Source organism: Patagioenas fasciata, unplaced genomic scaffold, assembly GCF_037038585.1.
Source record: "Patagioenas fasciata isolate bPatFas1 unplaced genomic scaffold, bPatFas1.hap1 Unplaced_1, whole genome shotgun sequence".
NCBI classification, from domain to species: domain Eukaryota; kingdom Metazoa; phylum Chordata; class Aves; order Columbiformes; family Columbidae; genus Patagioenas; species Patagioenas fasciata.
In genome coordinates this window covers 2,013,725-2,031,604 of record NW_027288510.1, presented here as the reverse complement: position 1 = coordinate 2,031,604, position 17,880 = coordinate 2,013,725, and the positions used below count along the sequence as shown (strand labels likewise).

At 49.5% G+C, this 17,880-nt stretch overlaps 1 protein-coding gene across 1 annotated transcript in view; it reads left to right on the top strand.

Moving 5' to 3' along the window:
* Positions 1–2,000: 2,000 nt before the first annotated feature.
* The window catches only part of LOC139826688 (dynein axonemal heavy chain 9-like), a 76,377-nt gene continuing 60,497 nt past the window's right edge, over positions 2,001–17,880 (top strand). The window contains exons 1-6 of the mRNA XM_071803099.1: positions 2,001–2,107; positions 3,921–3,989; positions 4,937–5,063; positions 6,952–7,207; positions 9,048–9,289; positions 15,921–16,139. Of these exons, the coding sequence (XP_071659200.1) occupies positions 2,016–2,107; positions 3,921–3,989; positions 4,937–5,063; positions 6,952–7,207; positions 9,048–9,289; positions 15,921–16,139 (1,005 nt within the window). The 5' untranslated portion in view covers positions 2,001–2,015. The remainder of the gene's footprint in view (positions 2,108–3,920; positions 3,990–4,936; positions 5,064–6,951; positions 7,208–9,047; positions 9,290–15,920; positions 16,140–17,880) is intronic.

The window sequence follows — 17,880 nt, the reverse complement described above, 5'->3', positions numbered from 1 at the left end:
TTGTGTTTTGCCTTTGTGCAGGACTTTGAGCAGGATGCCTTTGGTTTCCAGCAGAAAGTAGAAGACATGGACCGTCGGCTGGGCACCATTTTCATCCAGGCTTTTGATGACGCCTCCAACTTGGACCACGCCTTCAAGGTTTGTTTATCGCTCCCTTGCTCTTCCCTAAAAGGGAAATCAGGGCACCCGGCTCGGTGAGAATCACGCTGAGGAGACCAGGCAGTGCTGGAGCCACAGGCACATGGGGCTGGTGTTTGCTGGTGGGACAGTGGGACTTGGAGCTTTTGGGCTGCTCTTGGTTTGGGATGCTCAGGCTGGTGGGTCCCTCACAAAGCTTTTGGATGCCAGGAGATATATTTGTGTCTCTCTCTGCAAGTTGGGGGAAATCATGCTTTTTCTAGGATTTCCTGGTGAGAATTGATATTGTTAGTATCAATTTGTTAATATTATTAATACATGGATCTGTTTCAGTTTTGGAAACAGGTTTTCTAGAAACAAAGCTGGTTTATTTATCAATTAATCTATCTTGCAGAAATAATAAATGGTATTTTTTTTAAAAAATCAATATAAGCATTTGTAGAAAAGCCTTTAGCAAGTGACAGTGTTTATCTTTGTAAGTTTTTTGAAAAAAATAGAAAATCTTGAAGCATTTGAAGAACAACAGTTGGAATGTGGTCCAACCCCAGAGAAAGTCTGAGAGGCCCCGTAACAAAGGGAGCAAATTTCCTTTTTCCAAAGTGCCCATCGGTGCGGACAGTATTGAAGCATCTGGGCTGGGGAGGAAGGTCCCAGCTGATCTCTCTGCAGGAGTCGGGGTTGTAAATTTTTCCCCTCTTCTTTTCCTGCGTGTTCACCCCAACAGCTGCTGGACATGTTCGGGAGCCTTTTGGAGCGACCGGTAGTCGCTGCAGGTGCTGCTGGCAAATACTCCGTCCTCATCAGCGTGTTCAGCAGGGCCCTGGACCACGCCAGGCTGATCTACTCCCGGCACATCCAGGCAGAGCTGAAGCTCGGTAGGTAGAACGTGCTGAGTAAAATGGGTTTTACAGGGAGTTTGATTGAGATTAATTTGGGGGGGAAATGATTTATTTTTCTAAGGAACCCAAAACTTTACAAATTGCAGATGTTTTCAGCCTCTGTAGCTCCTAGTGGCAATGGAAATGCCTGGGAAAGCTCTGTTCTTAGTATTAAAGCAAATAATTGGTTAGGAGTAAAAATACCCTTTTTCAAATGTGTATGCATGATATGTGACTGGGAATGGAGACACATGCCGAGCTTTTCTCCCAGCGAGGCTGTGACAGGAGGTTTCTCTCCACATTTGTGTGCTGCCTCCAACACCCCATGGGACCTGCAAACCCACTCATGTGCTCCTCAGAATGAATTTATTTTGTTTCCCTTACAATGCTTAAAATGCAAAGTATGCGAGTGGGACTTTGTAACCAAGGGTTTAATCAGCCTTTTCCAAGTTTATTATTCCCCGTGACTGTTGGCACAGGGGGGAATGGGTGGATTTCTATCAGATTATGAGGATTCAAGTGTGTCATTTTGAACAATAACCTATTTACTTGCCTCAGAAAGATCATACTGGAACGAGACAAGTCCTGGACTGGAGAGAATCATGGAGAGAATCATTTGCTGTGAATTTGTGGTTATTGTTCTGTGGCTGTTAGATAAGACGGACAGAAGTAACTCCTGGTCAGAAATCCCTATGTCAGTGTTTGTGAGGGGCGGGGAATGTGTCCCAGGCAAGGGACACCTCACATCAGCTCAGGTTTGGACATAGTCTGGGCTTCTCGTTCGATCTCAGCTCCTTATTCAAGATCCAGAGGCACTTGCCTTGGTCACAGACCTACATCAGTGTGGCAGATGTTGGATTTAAGGAAGGAAGCTGGGAAATCAGAGCAGTTTTCTGCAAATGAGGTTCTGTTGTTGCATCTTTGGGGTTACAAGTGCAGTGTTCAGTCAAATGCTGTTCCAATGTGCCCTCCCCAGGATCCCCCCCTGTGCACAAGAACATGCCGCCGGTGGCTGGAGCGCTGCGCTGGGCGCAGGAGCTGCGAGCGCGAATCCAGGTGCCGTTTGATCACTTCAGGCACATCCCACATCTGTGCGTGTCTGTTCCAGCTAAGTTGCTTTATGACCACCTTGCTATCTTCTCTGTAATCAATCTGATTTTCTTTCTGTGGTGAACATTATCCCATGGTTATAGCTGAAATAATTCTTAGTCAAAGAGGTGTGAAGTGGTTGCACTGGTGCTTTTCAGCTTCCTTGTGATCATTATTTTTTTTAAGAAACTCATTAACTGGATTTGTTTTGAAGCGATTAAGAGGCACCGTGGGCTATTCAGCTTTCAGACATAGTTCCCGGGTTGCAATTGAAAGAGGTATCAGAACCTTTCCTGCTGCAATCCCACTCAGCATGTTCTCCAGGACCTCCTCAGCTGCAAGTCCTGGTTCTGGCATCATCCAAACTGTGAATAGCAGAGAAGTGCTGGGCTGGACTCAGCTGAGATGGGTCGATGGAGCTGGGTTTGCATGTTGGGGAGCAGACGAGCATTTTGTTGGGCAGAAGAAAACTTTCTCAGCGTTAAACAAAGGAGCCATCTCCCAAGATCAAGGAAAGAAACCAATGCTGGTATATTTATCACCCAAATGCTTGTTATAACGGATGGTGTCAGGGAAGTATGGCCTCATACTCACAGCTGGCACCACATGAGACAACATTTAAGAGCTCTGTAAGCAAGGCAGTGTTGGACTTATGACAACTGCGGATGTTCTAGGGACTGCACCTGGTAGCTCACAGGAATGGCTTCACGTGTGCTGGTCAGGATTCTGTGTAAATGGATCCACTTTTTTAATGTACTTGACCGTCACTGTACCATGTTTGTAACCTTCTCTCACTGTATCTTGCCATTAAGTGTCTTTAAGTGCACAGTTATTCTGCAGCAGCAAAGACATTGGTGCAATGAAACAAACTCTTGGGCTGTTCCCAGCACAGAGCCCAAGTTATCATGTCTGATTTGAACCTAAATGGCAAATTTTTGTCCACCATGAAGGACCCAGATCTGCATTTCACACTGATTTTCTGTCCTCTGTTTAGAGTAGTTAATAACATGCTCTGCAACGGTGGTGACATGATGCTGTTGAAAGGGAAAAAGGATTAAAAAGGAGAAACAAAAGTGGTTTTGCTGGGATTTACTTGGATTTGCTCAGAGGACTTGTTTACTTCCAGCAGGTTTCTCAGCACTTGCCCAGCGGTGACTGCTCAGGCGCTCCTTTTTTCCAGCTTTTGGTTAAGTTAATTCAAGTTTTGTCAATATGTCCTCCAAAATCAACAACCATCTTGAGGAAAACTTGGATATTGTAGATGAAACAGTGGGGAAAAGACAGCATGATAAGAATTCCTCTGGCCTGCTGTTCCCTGGGCTGTACAGCCCTGGCAGCGTGGCCAGGGCTCTGCCTCCCGCACTCTGGGACACCTTTGCTCTTCGGTTTGAGGGGCATGAATTGGGCACCGCCAAGAGCTTCATCTGCCGGGAGCCACACTCTGCTTCTTTCTGTGCCTCTTTGACCTCAGAAAGTGGTGGCTGGTGAGCAGAGGTTGCCCTGCTCTGTGCAAACACCGGAGCATTGAGTATGTTACGGAGACCAGTGTTCCTCCAGCAGCTCTGGGCCCTTGTTCTTCCCCCAGGACGTGGTTCTCATTTGCCAGTTGCCATGCAAACACCCGCAAAAGGGCGCACTGGGGCTTGGAGAGCTTTTGTGCAGTGAAATGGTTTTGGGCGATATGGTGGGGTTGGAATGTAAGATCCCCAGCCAGGCTCTGCCTGCAAGGTGGTGGGTGGTTTTGGGAAGGGGTAAATAGAGACTGCAGCCTCACAGGGCTAAATGTAACGCTGAGCTTGTCTGTTGTGCCACCAGCTGCTTGGACTCTGCTGAAGGAAGAAGGGTGATAGAGAAGTATGAAGAAATGATCCAGCTGCTCGACAGGTAAGTGGTGGCTCAGGCATGACTGTAACTATATGAAAAAAAGCCAAACCTTATAGAATCATAGAATTGTTTTGGTTGGAAGAGACCCTCATGTCCATCCATTAACACAACCCTGGCACTGCCCCGTGTCCCTGAGAACCTCGTCTCCACGTCTGTCCACCCCTCCAGGGATGATGACTCCACCACTGCCCTCGCAGCCTGTTCCAATGCCCGACAGCCCTTTGGGGAAGAAATGTTTCCTAATATCCAGTCTGAACCTCCCCTGGTGCAACTTGAGGCCATTTCCTTCTCCTTCTCTAAACCACCTTTCAGCACATTTGCAAGCCCAGGGCCTGAGAATGTCTCTTTCTAAGCCAGAAGGAATTTTGTGATGAGAGAGGAGGAGGAATCCTTTGCTACACACCACAGTCTTTCTGTGATATCTTGAAATGAGAAGTTTGCATGGGAGGGACAGGGGCTGTGCAGCCCAGCAGAAATGTTGGAACGAGATTCTTTTGGATGTAGGAGATGCTGTGGTAGAAAACCTGAGCTGACCAGAAGTCTCAATCCACTTGTGCCCATTCACAGTGTACTTACCGTGGCTGTAATGTGTGTATTCCACAAGTGGGAGTGGGATTCGTTGCACCTCACTTAATATCTTAATGTTTGATGCTAAAACTGAACTGATTGCTCTGAGCTTTTGAATGTTTGTCCCCAAATTTGAATCCTCTGCTAAGAATGGTACTTGGGGGATCTTTGTTTTCCTGACTTGATGCTGTCACTGGTTTTCAGGTGTTTGTCTTTGAAGCCAAGATCTTTATGGAGGTGGTGTGGGTGGGTTTTAAATAGTCCTTGATGTTCTTCAGCCCTCAGAAGTGGACTTGGCTTTTATTTGGTTCTATGTCTTGGTGTGCGGGCTTGGCAGCTACGTGGTGGATGTTTTAATTTGTTTGTTTGTTTTTCGGCAGGTATCAGGAGAAGCTCTATGCAGACTGGTCCCAGACAGTCTCTGAAAAATCACAGTACAACCTTACTCAACCGCTTATCCGGCGAGTTCCAGAAACCAAACTGATCACAGTTAATTTTGATCCCCAGGTAAGAACTAGCTTTCCTGTCTGCTGGAGGGCACGTCTCCAAGCTGTGCCCCACCGTGCATGGCAAGTCTGGTGGGATCGCTACTAGATCTGTTCTGCTGAGGTCCCTGGAGCATCTGTTATGGGTGACATGAATTAACCATCCCCTTTGTGGGCTCTGTCTCCTGGTAAAATATCAGGATTACAGTTTAAGCAGCGCAGATTGTAATTAAAGCCAGAAAGTCTGTGAGTAGCCAGATGTTAACTGGTGTCAACATCTCCAGAGCAGGTTGGTTTGACGCTGGTGTGGGGAGCGTAGGAGCATCATCCTACAGACGTGGGTTCGTGTTATGTTTACCTGAAATCTGAGCTTCCTGAAAGGGTATAAAAATCCCAGGAAAGGTTTGTTTTGTTACTTCAGTGTTGTGGCTGTTGGATTTCCTTAATTGTGGTGCAGGAGGCTTCCAGTAGGTCTCTGTTCCCTAGGGCTGCCCTCTCCAGCACAGGGAGGCCTGACCATCCCCCTGCCCAAAGCAGAGGCAGGGTCCAAGCCAGCAGAGTGCAGAGGTGGATTCAAAGGTTCTGGGGCCTGATGAGAGCTGGGGCCTCTCAAATGTGAAATGCCATTTGCTGCGGAGGTGCTGAATCTCAGGGGCCTGGGAAAACATCAAACACTTCCCCCTTTCCCGGGGACTTGCTGCTGTTAGAGAAAAGTGTTGAGGTTCCAGAGCTCATTCCAGCTTGGCTCTCAGACAAAGGATTTGTCCAGCTCCTTGGAATCTCCTTGCTAAGGTGGGAAGCAAATGGCCCCAGGGGATGTTTTCCACCCTTCACCCTGGTGCCAGGGTTTGGAGCCTGTGACGTGCTGAGCATGTTCTCAGCTCCAGTCTCTGAGTGCTTCTGCGCTGCTCTCAGCTTTCCGTACTGAGGACTGCCTCATGTCCTCAGGTGCCTGCTTAGCAGCCCCTTCATGCCCTTCAGAGCAGATAGGAGCACCTCATTTTGCCTAAAGGGAGGATGTATTTGCAACCCTTCAACATTAAAGAATCTTCCAGAGCTCACCTTCCATGGAGGAGAGGGAAAGAGGGTAAGACATCCTTGACACCATGGTGGGGATGTCTCAGACATTCCAGTGCATAAAAGGGAGGGGAGTTTGGTTCTATCTCACTTGGCCTCCTGCTCCCTCAATCCCCTGCTTTTCCCTTCCTCCCATCCCATCCTCTTCCATCCACCTCCTCAAACTGCTCCCTTCACCCTTCTGCGCTCCGTCTTTCTTTCCTCTTCTTGTCATTGTGGACATAGTCACTTTAGTATTGTAGATACTCCTCACCCCTGCCATTGCCCATACAATATACTGAATTTCTGTCACCCAGCCAAAATGTGCCGTTTCAGGAGCATTTTCCCTCTCACAAGCCACTAAACTGAGCAAAGATTTTTTTTTTTTGTCTTAGAAGTGATATATTGCGTTGGAAGACCTTGCTGCTCCGTTTGTTGCAGGGACTCACTTCTACTTGGGTTTATAGTTTAATAACCCACTCAATCCCGTTCCATCACAACTCAAAGATGCTTTTGGTTGTGCCTCCTCCTGCAGGCACAGTATTGCTGAAAGACTGTATTGATGAGGATAGCTGAGAAGACCAGAGATCATCATGGCTTTTAGAGGCTGCACAGGGTTTGCTGGCTGGGTAGTTAACAGAGCTATATGTCTTTGATTGGGAAGCAAATCAGAGGCAAAGATCAATGGGAGGGAGATGGTCTGGACTAGGAGGTGTCCAGGCCCTTCTCAGAGCGTACTGCTTTGTGAATAAAACAGCAGGAACCCCCTAAGATCCCCAGAATTGACGGGAGGGTGTCTACCAGGTGAATGGGGAGGATTGTCTCACATTCAGCTCTCTGCCTTGTTTCTGCAGCTGGTGTCGGTGCTGAGGGAGGTGAGCTACCTGTCTGGCAGCCGGCTGGGAGCCATCCCACCCACGGCAGCAGAAATCTATTCCTCCAAGGAGTCATACCGGCAGCTGGCGGCCAGCTTGGAGCTGATGGTGAACAGATACAACAAGGTCCTGAAGACAGTCCTGGAGGTCGAATACCCTCTCATACAGGAGCAGCTGTGGGATATTAACTTGAAGCTGAAGAAGGCAGAAGAAACACTCAACTGGAAGATGGAGGGTGAGCTAGCTCTGTGCTAGGGCAAAAGAGGCCGTACAGGATTTCACAGAATCCCAGACTGGTGAGGGCTGAAGAGACCTCTGGAGATCTCCCAGTCCAACCCCCCTGCTCACGCAGGGTCCCAGAGCAGATCACACAGGTGGGTCCAGGCGGGTTTCAATGTCTCAGAGAAGGAGACTCCACACCCGCTCTGGGCAGCCTGGGCCAGGCTCTGGCACCTCCCAGCAAACAAGTTTCTGCTCATGTTCAGATGGAGCCTCCTGTGTTTCAGTCTGTACCCGTTGCCCCTCACCCTGGTGCTGGGCACCACTGAACAGAGTCTGGTCCATCCTCTGACACCCACCCTGAGATATTGATCCCATTGATCAGATCCCTCTCAGCTTCTCTTCTCCAGCTCAACAGCCCCAGCTCTCTCAGCCTTTCCTCAGAAGAAAAATGCTCTAGACCCCTCAGCATCTTGGTAGCCACCGCTGGGCTCTCCCCAGTAATTCCTTGTCCTTCTTAAACTGGGGTGCCCAGAACTGGACACACCACTCAGATGGGGCCTCACGAGTGCAGAGCAGAGGGGGAGGATTCACCTCCCTCGACCTGCTGGCCACACTCCTTCTCACGCAGCCCAGGTACCATCAACCTTCTTGGCCACAGGGCACATTGCTCATGGTTAACCTGCTCACTTGGGTCTCATCAGATTCCTCCCATGTCCCCAGCCTCCATCACCTGGTTCCCAGTGACAGTTCACAGCAGGGCAGGGGACTCTCCAGCAGAGCCAGCACTGGGGAGACAAAGGGCAGCCCCCAGCCTGCCTGCTCCTTCCCATCTTACCTTGATCTGCTTGGGCTGGGGACAGGATCCTGATCCCTTCAGCTTCCCTCTGGGCTTTTGGGGAAGAGAGGCTGCCCTGTAAGCAGTGATGCTGAGGAAACGGCAAGATTGGGGTTTGTGAGAGCTGGCAAGGCTGGGGTTGAAGAGTCTGCTCCCTGCCCGTGCCAGCCCAAGTGACCCACTGTGTGGTCATGTCCCTGTGTCCCCAAGGCACTGCTTTCTCCCTGAGTTGTGCAGGGACTGGGACCCCTTGGCCCAGCCATCTGGCTTGGGACAGACTTCTCCCGGTGGGGGCCAGGGCCACCTCGTTATCCTTTCCAGCCAGATGAAATACTGTGGTTAGTGGTGAGGTTTGTGCACCGTGACTTTGGGATGATTTAACCAGTGTTCTTGCTTGATCAGTTTTAACTGCAAAGCAGAATGGAGGAAGACAATTTGTTTCCTCTTGGTGAAAGCAAACTGCTCGCTGTTGGAATATATATTTCTGTCATCAGGCTTGTGGTATGAACAGGAACAAGTGTCCTCCCTTGGGAACTTGCAAAGCAGAATTCCTCATGCTGAAAAACTCTTTCTCCATTGCACAACAAAGATGAAGGGACTTTCCTGCAGATGAAGTTCCCTGAATCTAAATGCAGCCCTCGCTGGTACCTTGGGCTGTCACAGCCTGTGTTTGTGGGGCTGTGGATCCCTGCTCTAGTGACAGTGGCAGGAACACTCAGCCTGTTGTCCTTGTTCTCTCTCTGGTAGCAGATTAAATCTGGGTACGGGAAAGGGGGAAGTGTCAGACGTCCCCACGGTGCTGGTGCTCCTGGCAGAAAACAGAGGCTGCAGCTGTACCATGGATTGTTGGGGTAGGAGGGAGCTAGAAGTGACTCTTTTGGTTGAGGTGGTAAGTCTCTTGTGTTAATGATGGGTGAGAAATACATGAAACCGTGGGGGAAAAGTCTTATGGAGAGTGCACAAGAGCTTGGCCATGCAGCTCTGAAAAAAAGTAGTCAATCATCTCATTTTTTACCAGGTGTCTGGGATCACATCTCCATGGTGATGGATGATGTCCATGACCTCGAGCAGAGGATACAGAAAGCCAAAAACAATGTTGAGGAGATCCAGACCATCGTGGGATCGTGGGCGTCGCCCATATTTGTGAGAAGAGATTGTAAAAGAGAATCGCTGCTGAGCCTGGAGGACTGTCAGGACCGCCTGGAACGGCGTTACAGCCTTGTCCGAGAGTCAGGGCAGAGGATTCATCTGCTGGTGAAGGTGAGGGGGGACCTTCTCCAGGGGTTTGTTGACTCTTCATAGGCTCTGGGTGTCTCTCCGCTCTGGTGAAAATGTCCAGAGCTGCTTCACCTTAAAATTAACTCCCTTAACTCATTTGAAAAACTTACCTGTTGTTGATTAAGGAATACTTTGATGGGTGAGCTGGTACAGCTGAGTGTGCGGGGCTGCTGACCAGGCACCGAGTTTGGAGCAGGAGCGGGAGCCGATGCAGCCCAGTCTGGCTCCCAGTCCTGGTTCTTGTGAAGCCACGAGAGGGGAGTCGTGCATCAGGCTTTGGGATCCTGCTCAGAGGAAAAACTCCTCCGAAATATTCACCTTAAAATGGAGAGGCAGCTGGCTGTGGCTGACCTTTCTGCTTTAGGCTTGTTGTTCCTCTGTGGGAGCAGGAGGTGACGCTGTCAGTCCAGGGAGAAGCTGAGTAACAAGAAAAAAGCTGCTGTCTGAACCCTGGGTTTTTTCCAGTGGCTTTGCCAGAGCTGAGAGTCCTCTTTGCAGAGCAGGAGAAAGCCCAAATCTCTGCGCCTCACCTGCCCAGAGGTTTTAGCGTGTCAGGGACAGCACCTTGGCTGGAAGGCAGATGGATTTTAGGTCCAGCCCACTCCTGAGGGTCACCATCTGGCCTTGGACTCTGGAGAGACTGGGCTGACCCTCTCTGGGACACTGAGCCCTTGTTGCTCACCTTACTTCACTGTCTGCACTCAGCCTTGGGCTTCTGACCCACTTCTGTAGCCTCTGAACCCACGGCGAGGATTTTACTATGCCCACGTTGTCCTGCTGCTACCGCTGTGACAGGCTCAACCACCTCCAGCTACACCCAAAAGATGGGAACACTTCCTAAATTGACCGGAGAGAACATGGGGCTGTGGCCAAGGCAGAAGGGCTGGCACCGCTGCTCTGGTGGCTCACAGGGCAGGACCAACTGCAAAGCAGCATGAAGGTCCTGGGGAGGGAAAGGCACCGTGGCCCAAAATAGGATGTCCCCATGCCTCTGTCCTGCTGTGCTGGTCAAACCTGGAGGAACAGCAGCAAAGGGGCCAAGAGCTGGTCTGCTGTGTTTCCCTTGGGTGTTCAGGTCTTCTTTTGAGCAGGTGAGTCTTGAGGCTGCTGAGAGAAGAGCACAGAGAGTTTGGGTACGTGCACCCACAAGCACAGGCAGGACAGTGAGATGCTGGCTTGCATTGCCCTTTTGCACCAGGATGAGGCCTCTGGAGTAAAGGTTCAGTAGAACACCAGTGACAAGGGGGCATTGTCAAATACAAGGGCATGGGACGGTGAAGAGGGGGTGGTGCTTTCAAATGGGCATTCCCATAGTGTTCAGTCCTGTGAAGTTCCCCTTTCTCTTGTGTCAGCAAAATGTGGAGGTGAGTCTGCAAGGCACCAGAGCCCTGGCTTGCTCTGTTAACAGTTTAATCACTCAGCGTTGATGTGTAAAGTTGGGGAGCAGCAGCTCTGGGTTGACTCAAGCGCAATTGGCAATGCCACTCTATCTTGAGGAGGCTGAGGCCAGACCTTCTTGCTCTCTGCAACTGTCTGAAAGGAGGTTGGAGCATGGAGGGGGTTGGTCTCTTCTCCCAAGTAGTAAGAGATAGGATGAGAGGAAGTGGCCTCAAGTTGCACCAAGGAAAGTTCAGATTGGATATTAGGAAAAAATAATTCACAGAGAGGATTGTGAAGCTTTGGAATAGGCTGCCCAGATCAGTGGTGGAGTCACATCCCTGGAGGTGTTAACAAATGTACAGATGGGGTTCTTAGGGACATGGGTTAGTGGTGGAGTTAGGTTATGGTTGGATTCGATGATCTTGAGGGTCTCTTCCAACCAGAATGATTCTATGATCTCATGTGTGCCAAGCTGCCATGCCACTGGGAATGGCACCCTCTCCTGTGTCCCCAGAGATGAAATACAGCCGGCTTTGAACCCCTGGCAGCAGACTGCAAGCTGGACCTTACGTTTTGTTTGAGCCCGTGCCTGTGTTGAGAGCCCCTGGCAGGCTTAGGAGAAAGAGCCCTCAGAGGGCATAGCAAGGCCGGAACAGGATCACGGCAGAGCCTGGGAGGTGCAGGGGATGGATACCCAGGCTGGTCTTGTGGGTGTGGAAGAGGAGACGCAAGAAGGATGGGGCCATTCTGTGGCCTAGAAAACCGTGAATTTCCTGACTGTGAACTTGCCTGGAGGTAAGGAACGCAATAAGCTGAGAAGGGAGGCTGTAAGCCAACCCTTTGTCTTCTGATCCCAATCTTTAACTATTTTCACTTGGTTTATTTAAAAACCCTTTTCTGAATTTTAAAGTTCTCTTGTTTTGAGATGACCATTTGTAGGGCAGAGGTGTAAGCAGTCCACTTGGAAGGACTCATCCACCCAAGGTAACATTATACAGGCCACAAGGACTGAGGCTTCAGGCATTGGGATGAGCCTTTGGCCCAGGTCTGCAAAGCACCCTTGAGCCCTTTGGCCTCAGAGAAGAGGGAGGAGAAGGTTGCAGGGCTGCTAAGTCTCTCACGCACTCCATTTTTACCTTGTGATTATTTTGAGTTGCTTCAGATGACAAAGCAGCCCTTGACAGAAGGAGAAAATTGTGGCCATGCTACCAGCAGCAACATCCGTCTGTCTGGTTTCTCTCCCCCCGCAGGGCTGGTACCTGTGTGCTCATTGCCATGAGTCCTCAGCTGTGGGCAGCTCTTGTAGGACAGACTCAGCCCCGCTGTATTTCAAAGTGTCGTCTTTTTCTTCCAGGAAAACCAGAGCCTCTTACTTGCAGACCCAGCATCTGACATCTGGAAGGCCTATGTGGATTACGTGGATGAGATAGTTCTGGATGGATTCTTCACTGCCATTGAGTGCTCACTCAAGTACCTCCTCGAAAACACAGGTAACTGCTGGTTCCTCAGCTCTGGCCGTGATACCATCTTGAGTCTCACCAAAAGGAAGTTTCTGTTTTGTGCTTTGACTTGTGGTGGTCTTTCTACTCTGCCTCTTGCATTGTCTACAGCAAGTGCTGGAGGAGCCTCCAGACTCAGAGGGTAACTCTGTCCCCTGGTCACTGGAGCAAAGCCTTGCTCAAGGGAAGGGACAGAGATGGGGACTGTGCACCATTTGCTGGGATTTGTGAACAGACAAAATTGAGGCATCATTCCAAGTCTGTTCTTGGGCATCAGCCATCTCCTGACCTCCCATGCACAAAGCATCAAGGTGACACAACCTTTCGTTTGTGGAGAGTCTCAAGAGTTGGTTCTGTGGATGAAAGACATGAAAGAAAAACCTCCATCACTGAGGAGTGAGGAGAGGGGTCACCAAACCAGAGCTCCTGCCTAAGGCTGCCACGGAGGGTCACTCTGCTGAGAGCAGCTGTGTCCAGCTAAAGCACATCTTCAGAACGCTTCCCTCCTGGATGTGGAGGCACACTGAGCTGGAGAATTGCATCCAGTTCCTCACCATCTTGTTAAAAACAAGCACATAATTTCACATTTGTGAAACCAGTTGGTGTTTTATTTTTTCATGCCTTTCTCCACTAAATTAAAGAGCCTCTTGGTTCCTGTTGTTTTTCTCCTCTTTAAGTACTTATGTGCTGTAATTGTTCAGCTCTCAGACTCCCTTTTGATGAGCTGAAGAGCCTGGTCTCTTTAAGGCTTCCCTCCACAGCATTTTTCCGGTCCTTAAATCACTTGTGTCTCATCTGTTCTCCAGTATCTCCTGTGGGTACCAGAACACCAGCTGGTTTGGCAGCCTCCCCTCTGCGTTGTATGCAGACACAATGTCACTGGACCCAGCGAGTGGGTGTCCCACCTGCCTGGTGTCCCTGTGGGGCATGTGTGTGTCTTGTGGTGGGATGTTAGTGGTGGCTCTAGATCACTTTTCTCCCCTTCAAAAATAACCTGGCACCTCTGTTCTTCCCTACCAGATCCCAAGGCAGGGCTTCCTCCCCTGTTTGAGGTGCAGCTGGATTTGGTGATCCCAGATTTGATATTTCAACCCTCCTTGGACCCTGGCACAAACGATGGCTTCTACGACGTGGTGGAAGGTCTTCTCAACGACATCTACCGGATCTCATCGCTGGTGCCCAGGCTGGCTGAGCACAGCGGCCTCCTCCACTACCAGGTCCGTGGCTGTGGAGCTCCCTCACGCTGTGTGGCAGTGAGGAGGTGCCACGCTGCCCCCGCATCACTGCGAGCTCCTCTCCTCTTCTCTCCAGGCTGACATGGAGGACATGGCTGACCTGGCCGACATGCGCCATGAGCTGATGGGGCGTGTGCAGGCCGTGATGGCGGCCTGCTGTGATTACCGCAGTGCCTTCGACCACTACTCCTACCTGTACGGGGAGGACAGAAAGGAGTTCTTCCGCCAGTTCCTCCTCTACGGGCACATTCTCACTGCGGCAGAAATCGAGGCCCATGCAGAGAACGGGGTCCCTGAGTCACCTCCCACGCTGCAGCAGTTCCGAGAGCAGATTGACTCCTACGAGAAGATCTATGAGGAGGTGAATCGCATCGAGCCCATCAGCATTTTCCAGAGTTGGATGAAAGTTGATGCTCGGCCTTTCAAAGCGTCTCTGCTGAATGTGATTAAACGGTGGAGCTTGGTGTTCAAGCAGCATCTCATGGACCACGTCATGCACAGGTAGGAACCGTTCTACCTCTTCTTCCCAGAACCAAAGTGGGTTTCTCTTGTGTTGGCTGGGCTTTATCATTTCACACTGATAAGCAAAAGGCTAATACAGGAGCAAGAGGAGGGGGCACACACCCCCTGCCAGCTCCATCGCATCTCTGCTAACTTTCATCCCCTCGTCTCTGCTGGGAGCAGCTGGTCCAGCTGAGTGTGTAAAGTGCAAACAGTTCCACGAACTCGGTACCATCGACATCCTGCGAGCTGATGCTCCTACGACCTACTGTGTGGTGTTGGACAGGATGTCTGTTTGTCTGTTCATCCTGGTCCAACTAATCTAATCTCTTCTAGGGCTCTATGCTTATTTTGTTGAATTTGCCATCAGTAAAGCTGCATTAATGCCATGAGATACTTGCTCCGTTTCTAAATGCAGTGCTCTTTTGAGTGCACTCTTTGTAAAAAAAGTAATTTGGGTTGCCTGGCATGAGCAGTCATGGGGAGGCAGTTTCAAGGTTACAAAAAGGAGGAGCTTTGGATGTAAGTTTTGAATTAACATGTGTTCCCTGCTCTGAATAGCTGCTCAGCCGCCTGGTCTCTGCAGGATGATGTGTTAGGTGATTTATTTGAGTAGCAGCAGCTGAAGGATGCCACAGGGCTTGGATGCTTACGAAGAAATATTTACAGACATATGTACTAGTGAAGGCTGCTGCGTGTGGTGGCTGCTGTGATCTCTTGTGTTCTTTTCAGCACGATAATTCCTGTGCAAAGAGGTTTTTGCATAGGTTAGAACAGGCATTTAGGAGTCCTTATTAAGAGCTCCTGACTCAGCAGTTTAGTCTTTAATAGGTGAAGTGTTTAGGGCTATGTTTTGGTCCAGCAGCATCCACAGAATTTAAGCGGGCACTTCAAAAGTAAGCGTTTTGAGAAGGGAAGAATGGAAAGGACCAAAGATCCAGGAGCCCATCAAGCTCTGCTAACAGTGTCCAGCAGCTGGTGAGATCAAGAAGCAGGTAGGGAAACTTCCCCCAAATAGTCTCCTTGTCTCTAACCATTCATACCTGAGGACTTTGAGAGTCATGGGTTGTACCTTTGTATCTAAAGACCTGGATGGATTTTTTTTTCTCCCACAAATGTTCGGTTGCTTTTCTGAACCGCTGTGAATTTTTAACATCTGCATCCTTCTGCAGCAGAGACTTACCCTCTGAAATAAGGCAGCGTGCGAAGAAGAATCCCTGTTTGTTGTAGCTTTACAACCTACCAGGTTCATTTGTTGAATTCTTGTATTGGAAGAGATGACATGAAAACTGTCCTTTCAAATTCACTCTCTTCAGACCACAGACCCGAGCTCACAGGTCTCCCTTATAGAATCATAGGATAGAGTCATAGAATCTGTTTGGTTGGAAGAGACCATCAAGATCACAGAGTCCAACCATAACCTAACTCTGGCACTACCCCATGTCCCTGAGAACCTCATCTATATGTCTATCCAACCCCTCCAGGGATGGTGACTCCACCACTGCCCAGGGCAGCCTGTTCCAAGGCCCGACAGCCATTTCTGTGAATAATTTTTTTCCTAATACCCAATCTGAACCTCCCCTGGAGAAATTTGAGGCCATTTTATCTTATCACTTGCTACCTGAGAGAAGAGACCAACCCCCTCCATGCTCCAACCTCCTTTCAGACAGTTGCAGAGATCAGGTCTCCCCTCATCTCCTGTTCTCCAGGCTGAACAGCCCCAGCTCCCTCAGCTGCTCCTCGTAAGACTTGTGCTCCTCAAATGCCTTTTCTCCAACCTGTGAAGTCCCAACCCATTTATCCGTTCCTCACAGGAAGCTGTACCACATCTATGGATCCCTGTGAGCATGAACTGTGGTTCTGATGCCCTCAGCATGTTGCCATGTGATGGGCAGAGTTAGCCAGGCCTTTCCCTCTCCGTGCCAGTCCAGCTGCCTGGATGATTCCGGTAGGAACTGCTCTCATTTGGTGCTTTCCTGTTTTGTGTTCTACAGCTTGTCTGACCTGGACGAGTTCATAAAAACTGCTGACAAAGGTTTGAGCAAAAAGGTTGAAAAAGGCGATTATGATGGTTTGGTGGAGATCATGGGGCATCTCCTGGCCGTTAAGGAAAGGCACAGTGTCACCGATGCCATGTTCGAGCCCCTGAAGCAAACCGTCGAACTGCTGAAGACGTATGAGCAAGAGCTGCCGGAGGAAGTCTATAAGCAACTGGAGGTGGGTGAAAAGCTGCGGTGGACACGGCGGTTTGCCAAGTAGCCAGCGTCAGAGAGTATGAGCTTAAGAGCATTGCAGGAATATTTAAAGCCCCACTCCCTGTCATTAGAGGGCCTCAGTGGATAGTATTTTACTATTGTGGGATGTGCCTTAATAGCTCTAAATTTTGGAGTTATATTGAGGTTTTTCTTTTAAAGCAGAGATTAAGCCTTTTGTTATGTATGAAAAACATAGAATTGCCTGCTCCAACTCTCAGCGATTACTCTTGAAAAAAATTAATGCATTTTCAAATACATCTGTTAATTAGTTTGAATTATAATTATTTTTAAATAAGCCAGTTCTTGGCAACTGTGGAGATGGGAAGGATAATGTTGGCAGAGGAGTCGCCTTCTCATAGGACTTCAGTCCTCCACTAGGTCTATAACACCCAATCTGCTTGACCCAAAGGACATCACTGGGAGCACGTTATGAAAGTATTTCAGCACCTTTCCACATCTGGCCCTGATGAATCAATTTTTCTTTGGGGAATTCTTCTCATTTCTGGACAGGGGACCATGAGGTGAAGGTTGGAAAAGCCTGTGGGATGCCCAGCCAGCCTTGGGGAACTGGCAGCAGTCACCATGTTACGGTGGAGGAGCGTGTGGCTGCGTACTGATGGATACCCCTTAGTCACGGGGCGTTGTGTGCAGAGGGCTCTGTGTAGGACACCAGGTTTAAGGCAGAGCTTTTTGGGGAGAAGTTCCTCCCTCTGCTGCAGGCTTGGATGGGACCTGAGCGGGGTTCAGCAATCCCCCAGTTTTCTGCTGGTGCAGCCGTGATCCACGGATGGTTGTATCACCAAATCTGACACGGGTAAGGGTCCTAAAGATAACTGGATTCCTACAGACACCCTGAAAAACAGAAGAGCTGCATTAAATGAATGTTTTGGCTGCTACAGCAGCTTCAGTTCAGCATAAAAAATGGTGCTATGGGGAACCCAGCTCTGCTGATTCCTCTGCCCAAGAGCTGCTTGCTTGGTGCCTGTTTGTGCGTGTAGATTTGAACAACTGATTTATTTTTCTGACAGAAGAAATGAGGTATGCAGGGCAGCCATTCAGATGGAGGAGATAACAAAACAGTTTCGTTCTTTCTGGCAAGTGACAGCAACACATAGTTGAATAATTCATTCACTGCTGTACACAGTAGGAAAACCAAAGTAAGTTCCTCCAGGTACCGCTCCCTCCATGGCCATGAAGATGGATGGGCTGGAGCTGATAGTTTGTATGAGAAGGACAAGGAAGCAGCTCCATGTGTGCCCTGCTATGGTCATGGATAGTGATTTCTACAGAGACTGGAACATGAAGTGCCAGAAAGAGACCCCTCAGGAGGGACTGGCCCTGCTCTGGCCGCCTCTGCTGCCTCCAGGTTATTTCGCTTCTTTGCATAGTGTTGGTGCATCTCCATTAGTCTTCTCAACTATGTGCACTGGGATGAAAAGAAGCCCAAAGTCTTTCCTGTAGGCTGGCACAGTACCTGGGGAAGTGGGAGAGCAAAGCTGTGGGACTTGAGGACAGCAGAGCCCTGGCTGGTGTCACTGTCTGGGGTGAGGATTTGGCTCGAGAAGTCTAGTGAGAAGAGAAGAAATCAAATCTCTTTCTAAATAAAATCCCAGGTGCAAAGGGTGGATTGTTAGCAGTGCTGTGCACCAGCAGCTTGGATGCAGTCCTGAGAAAGAAACTGTCTTATTTAGTACTAATATTAT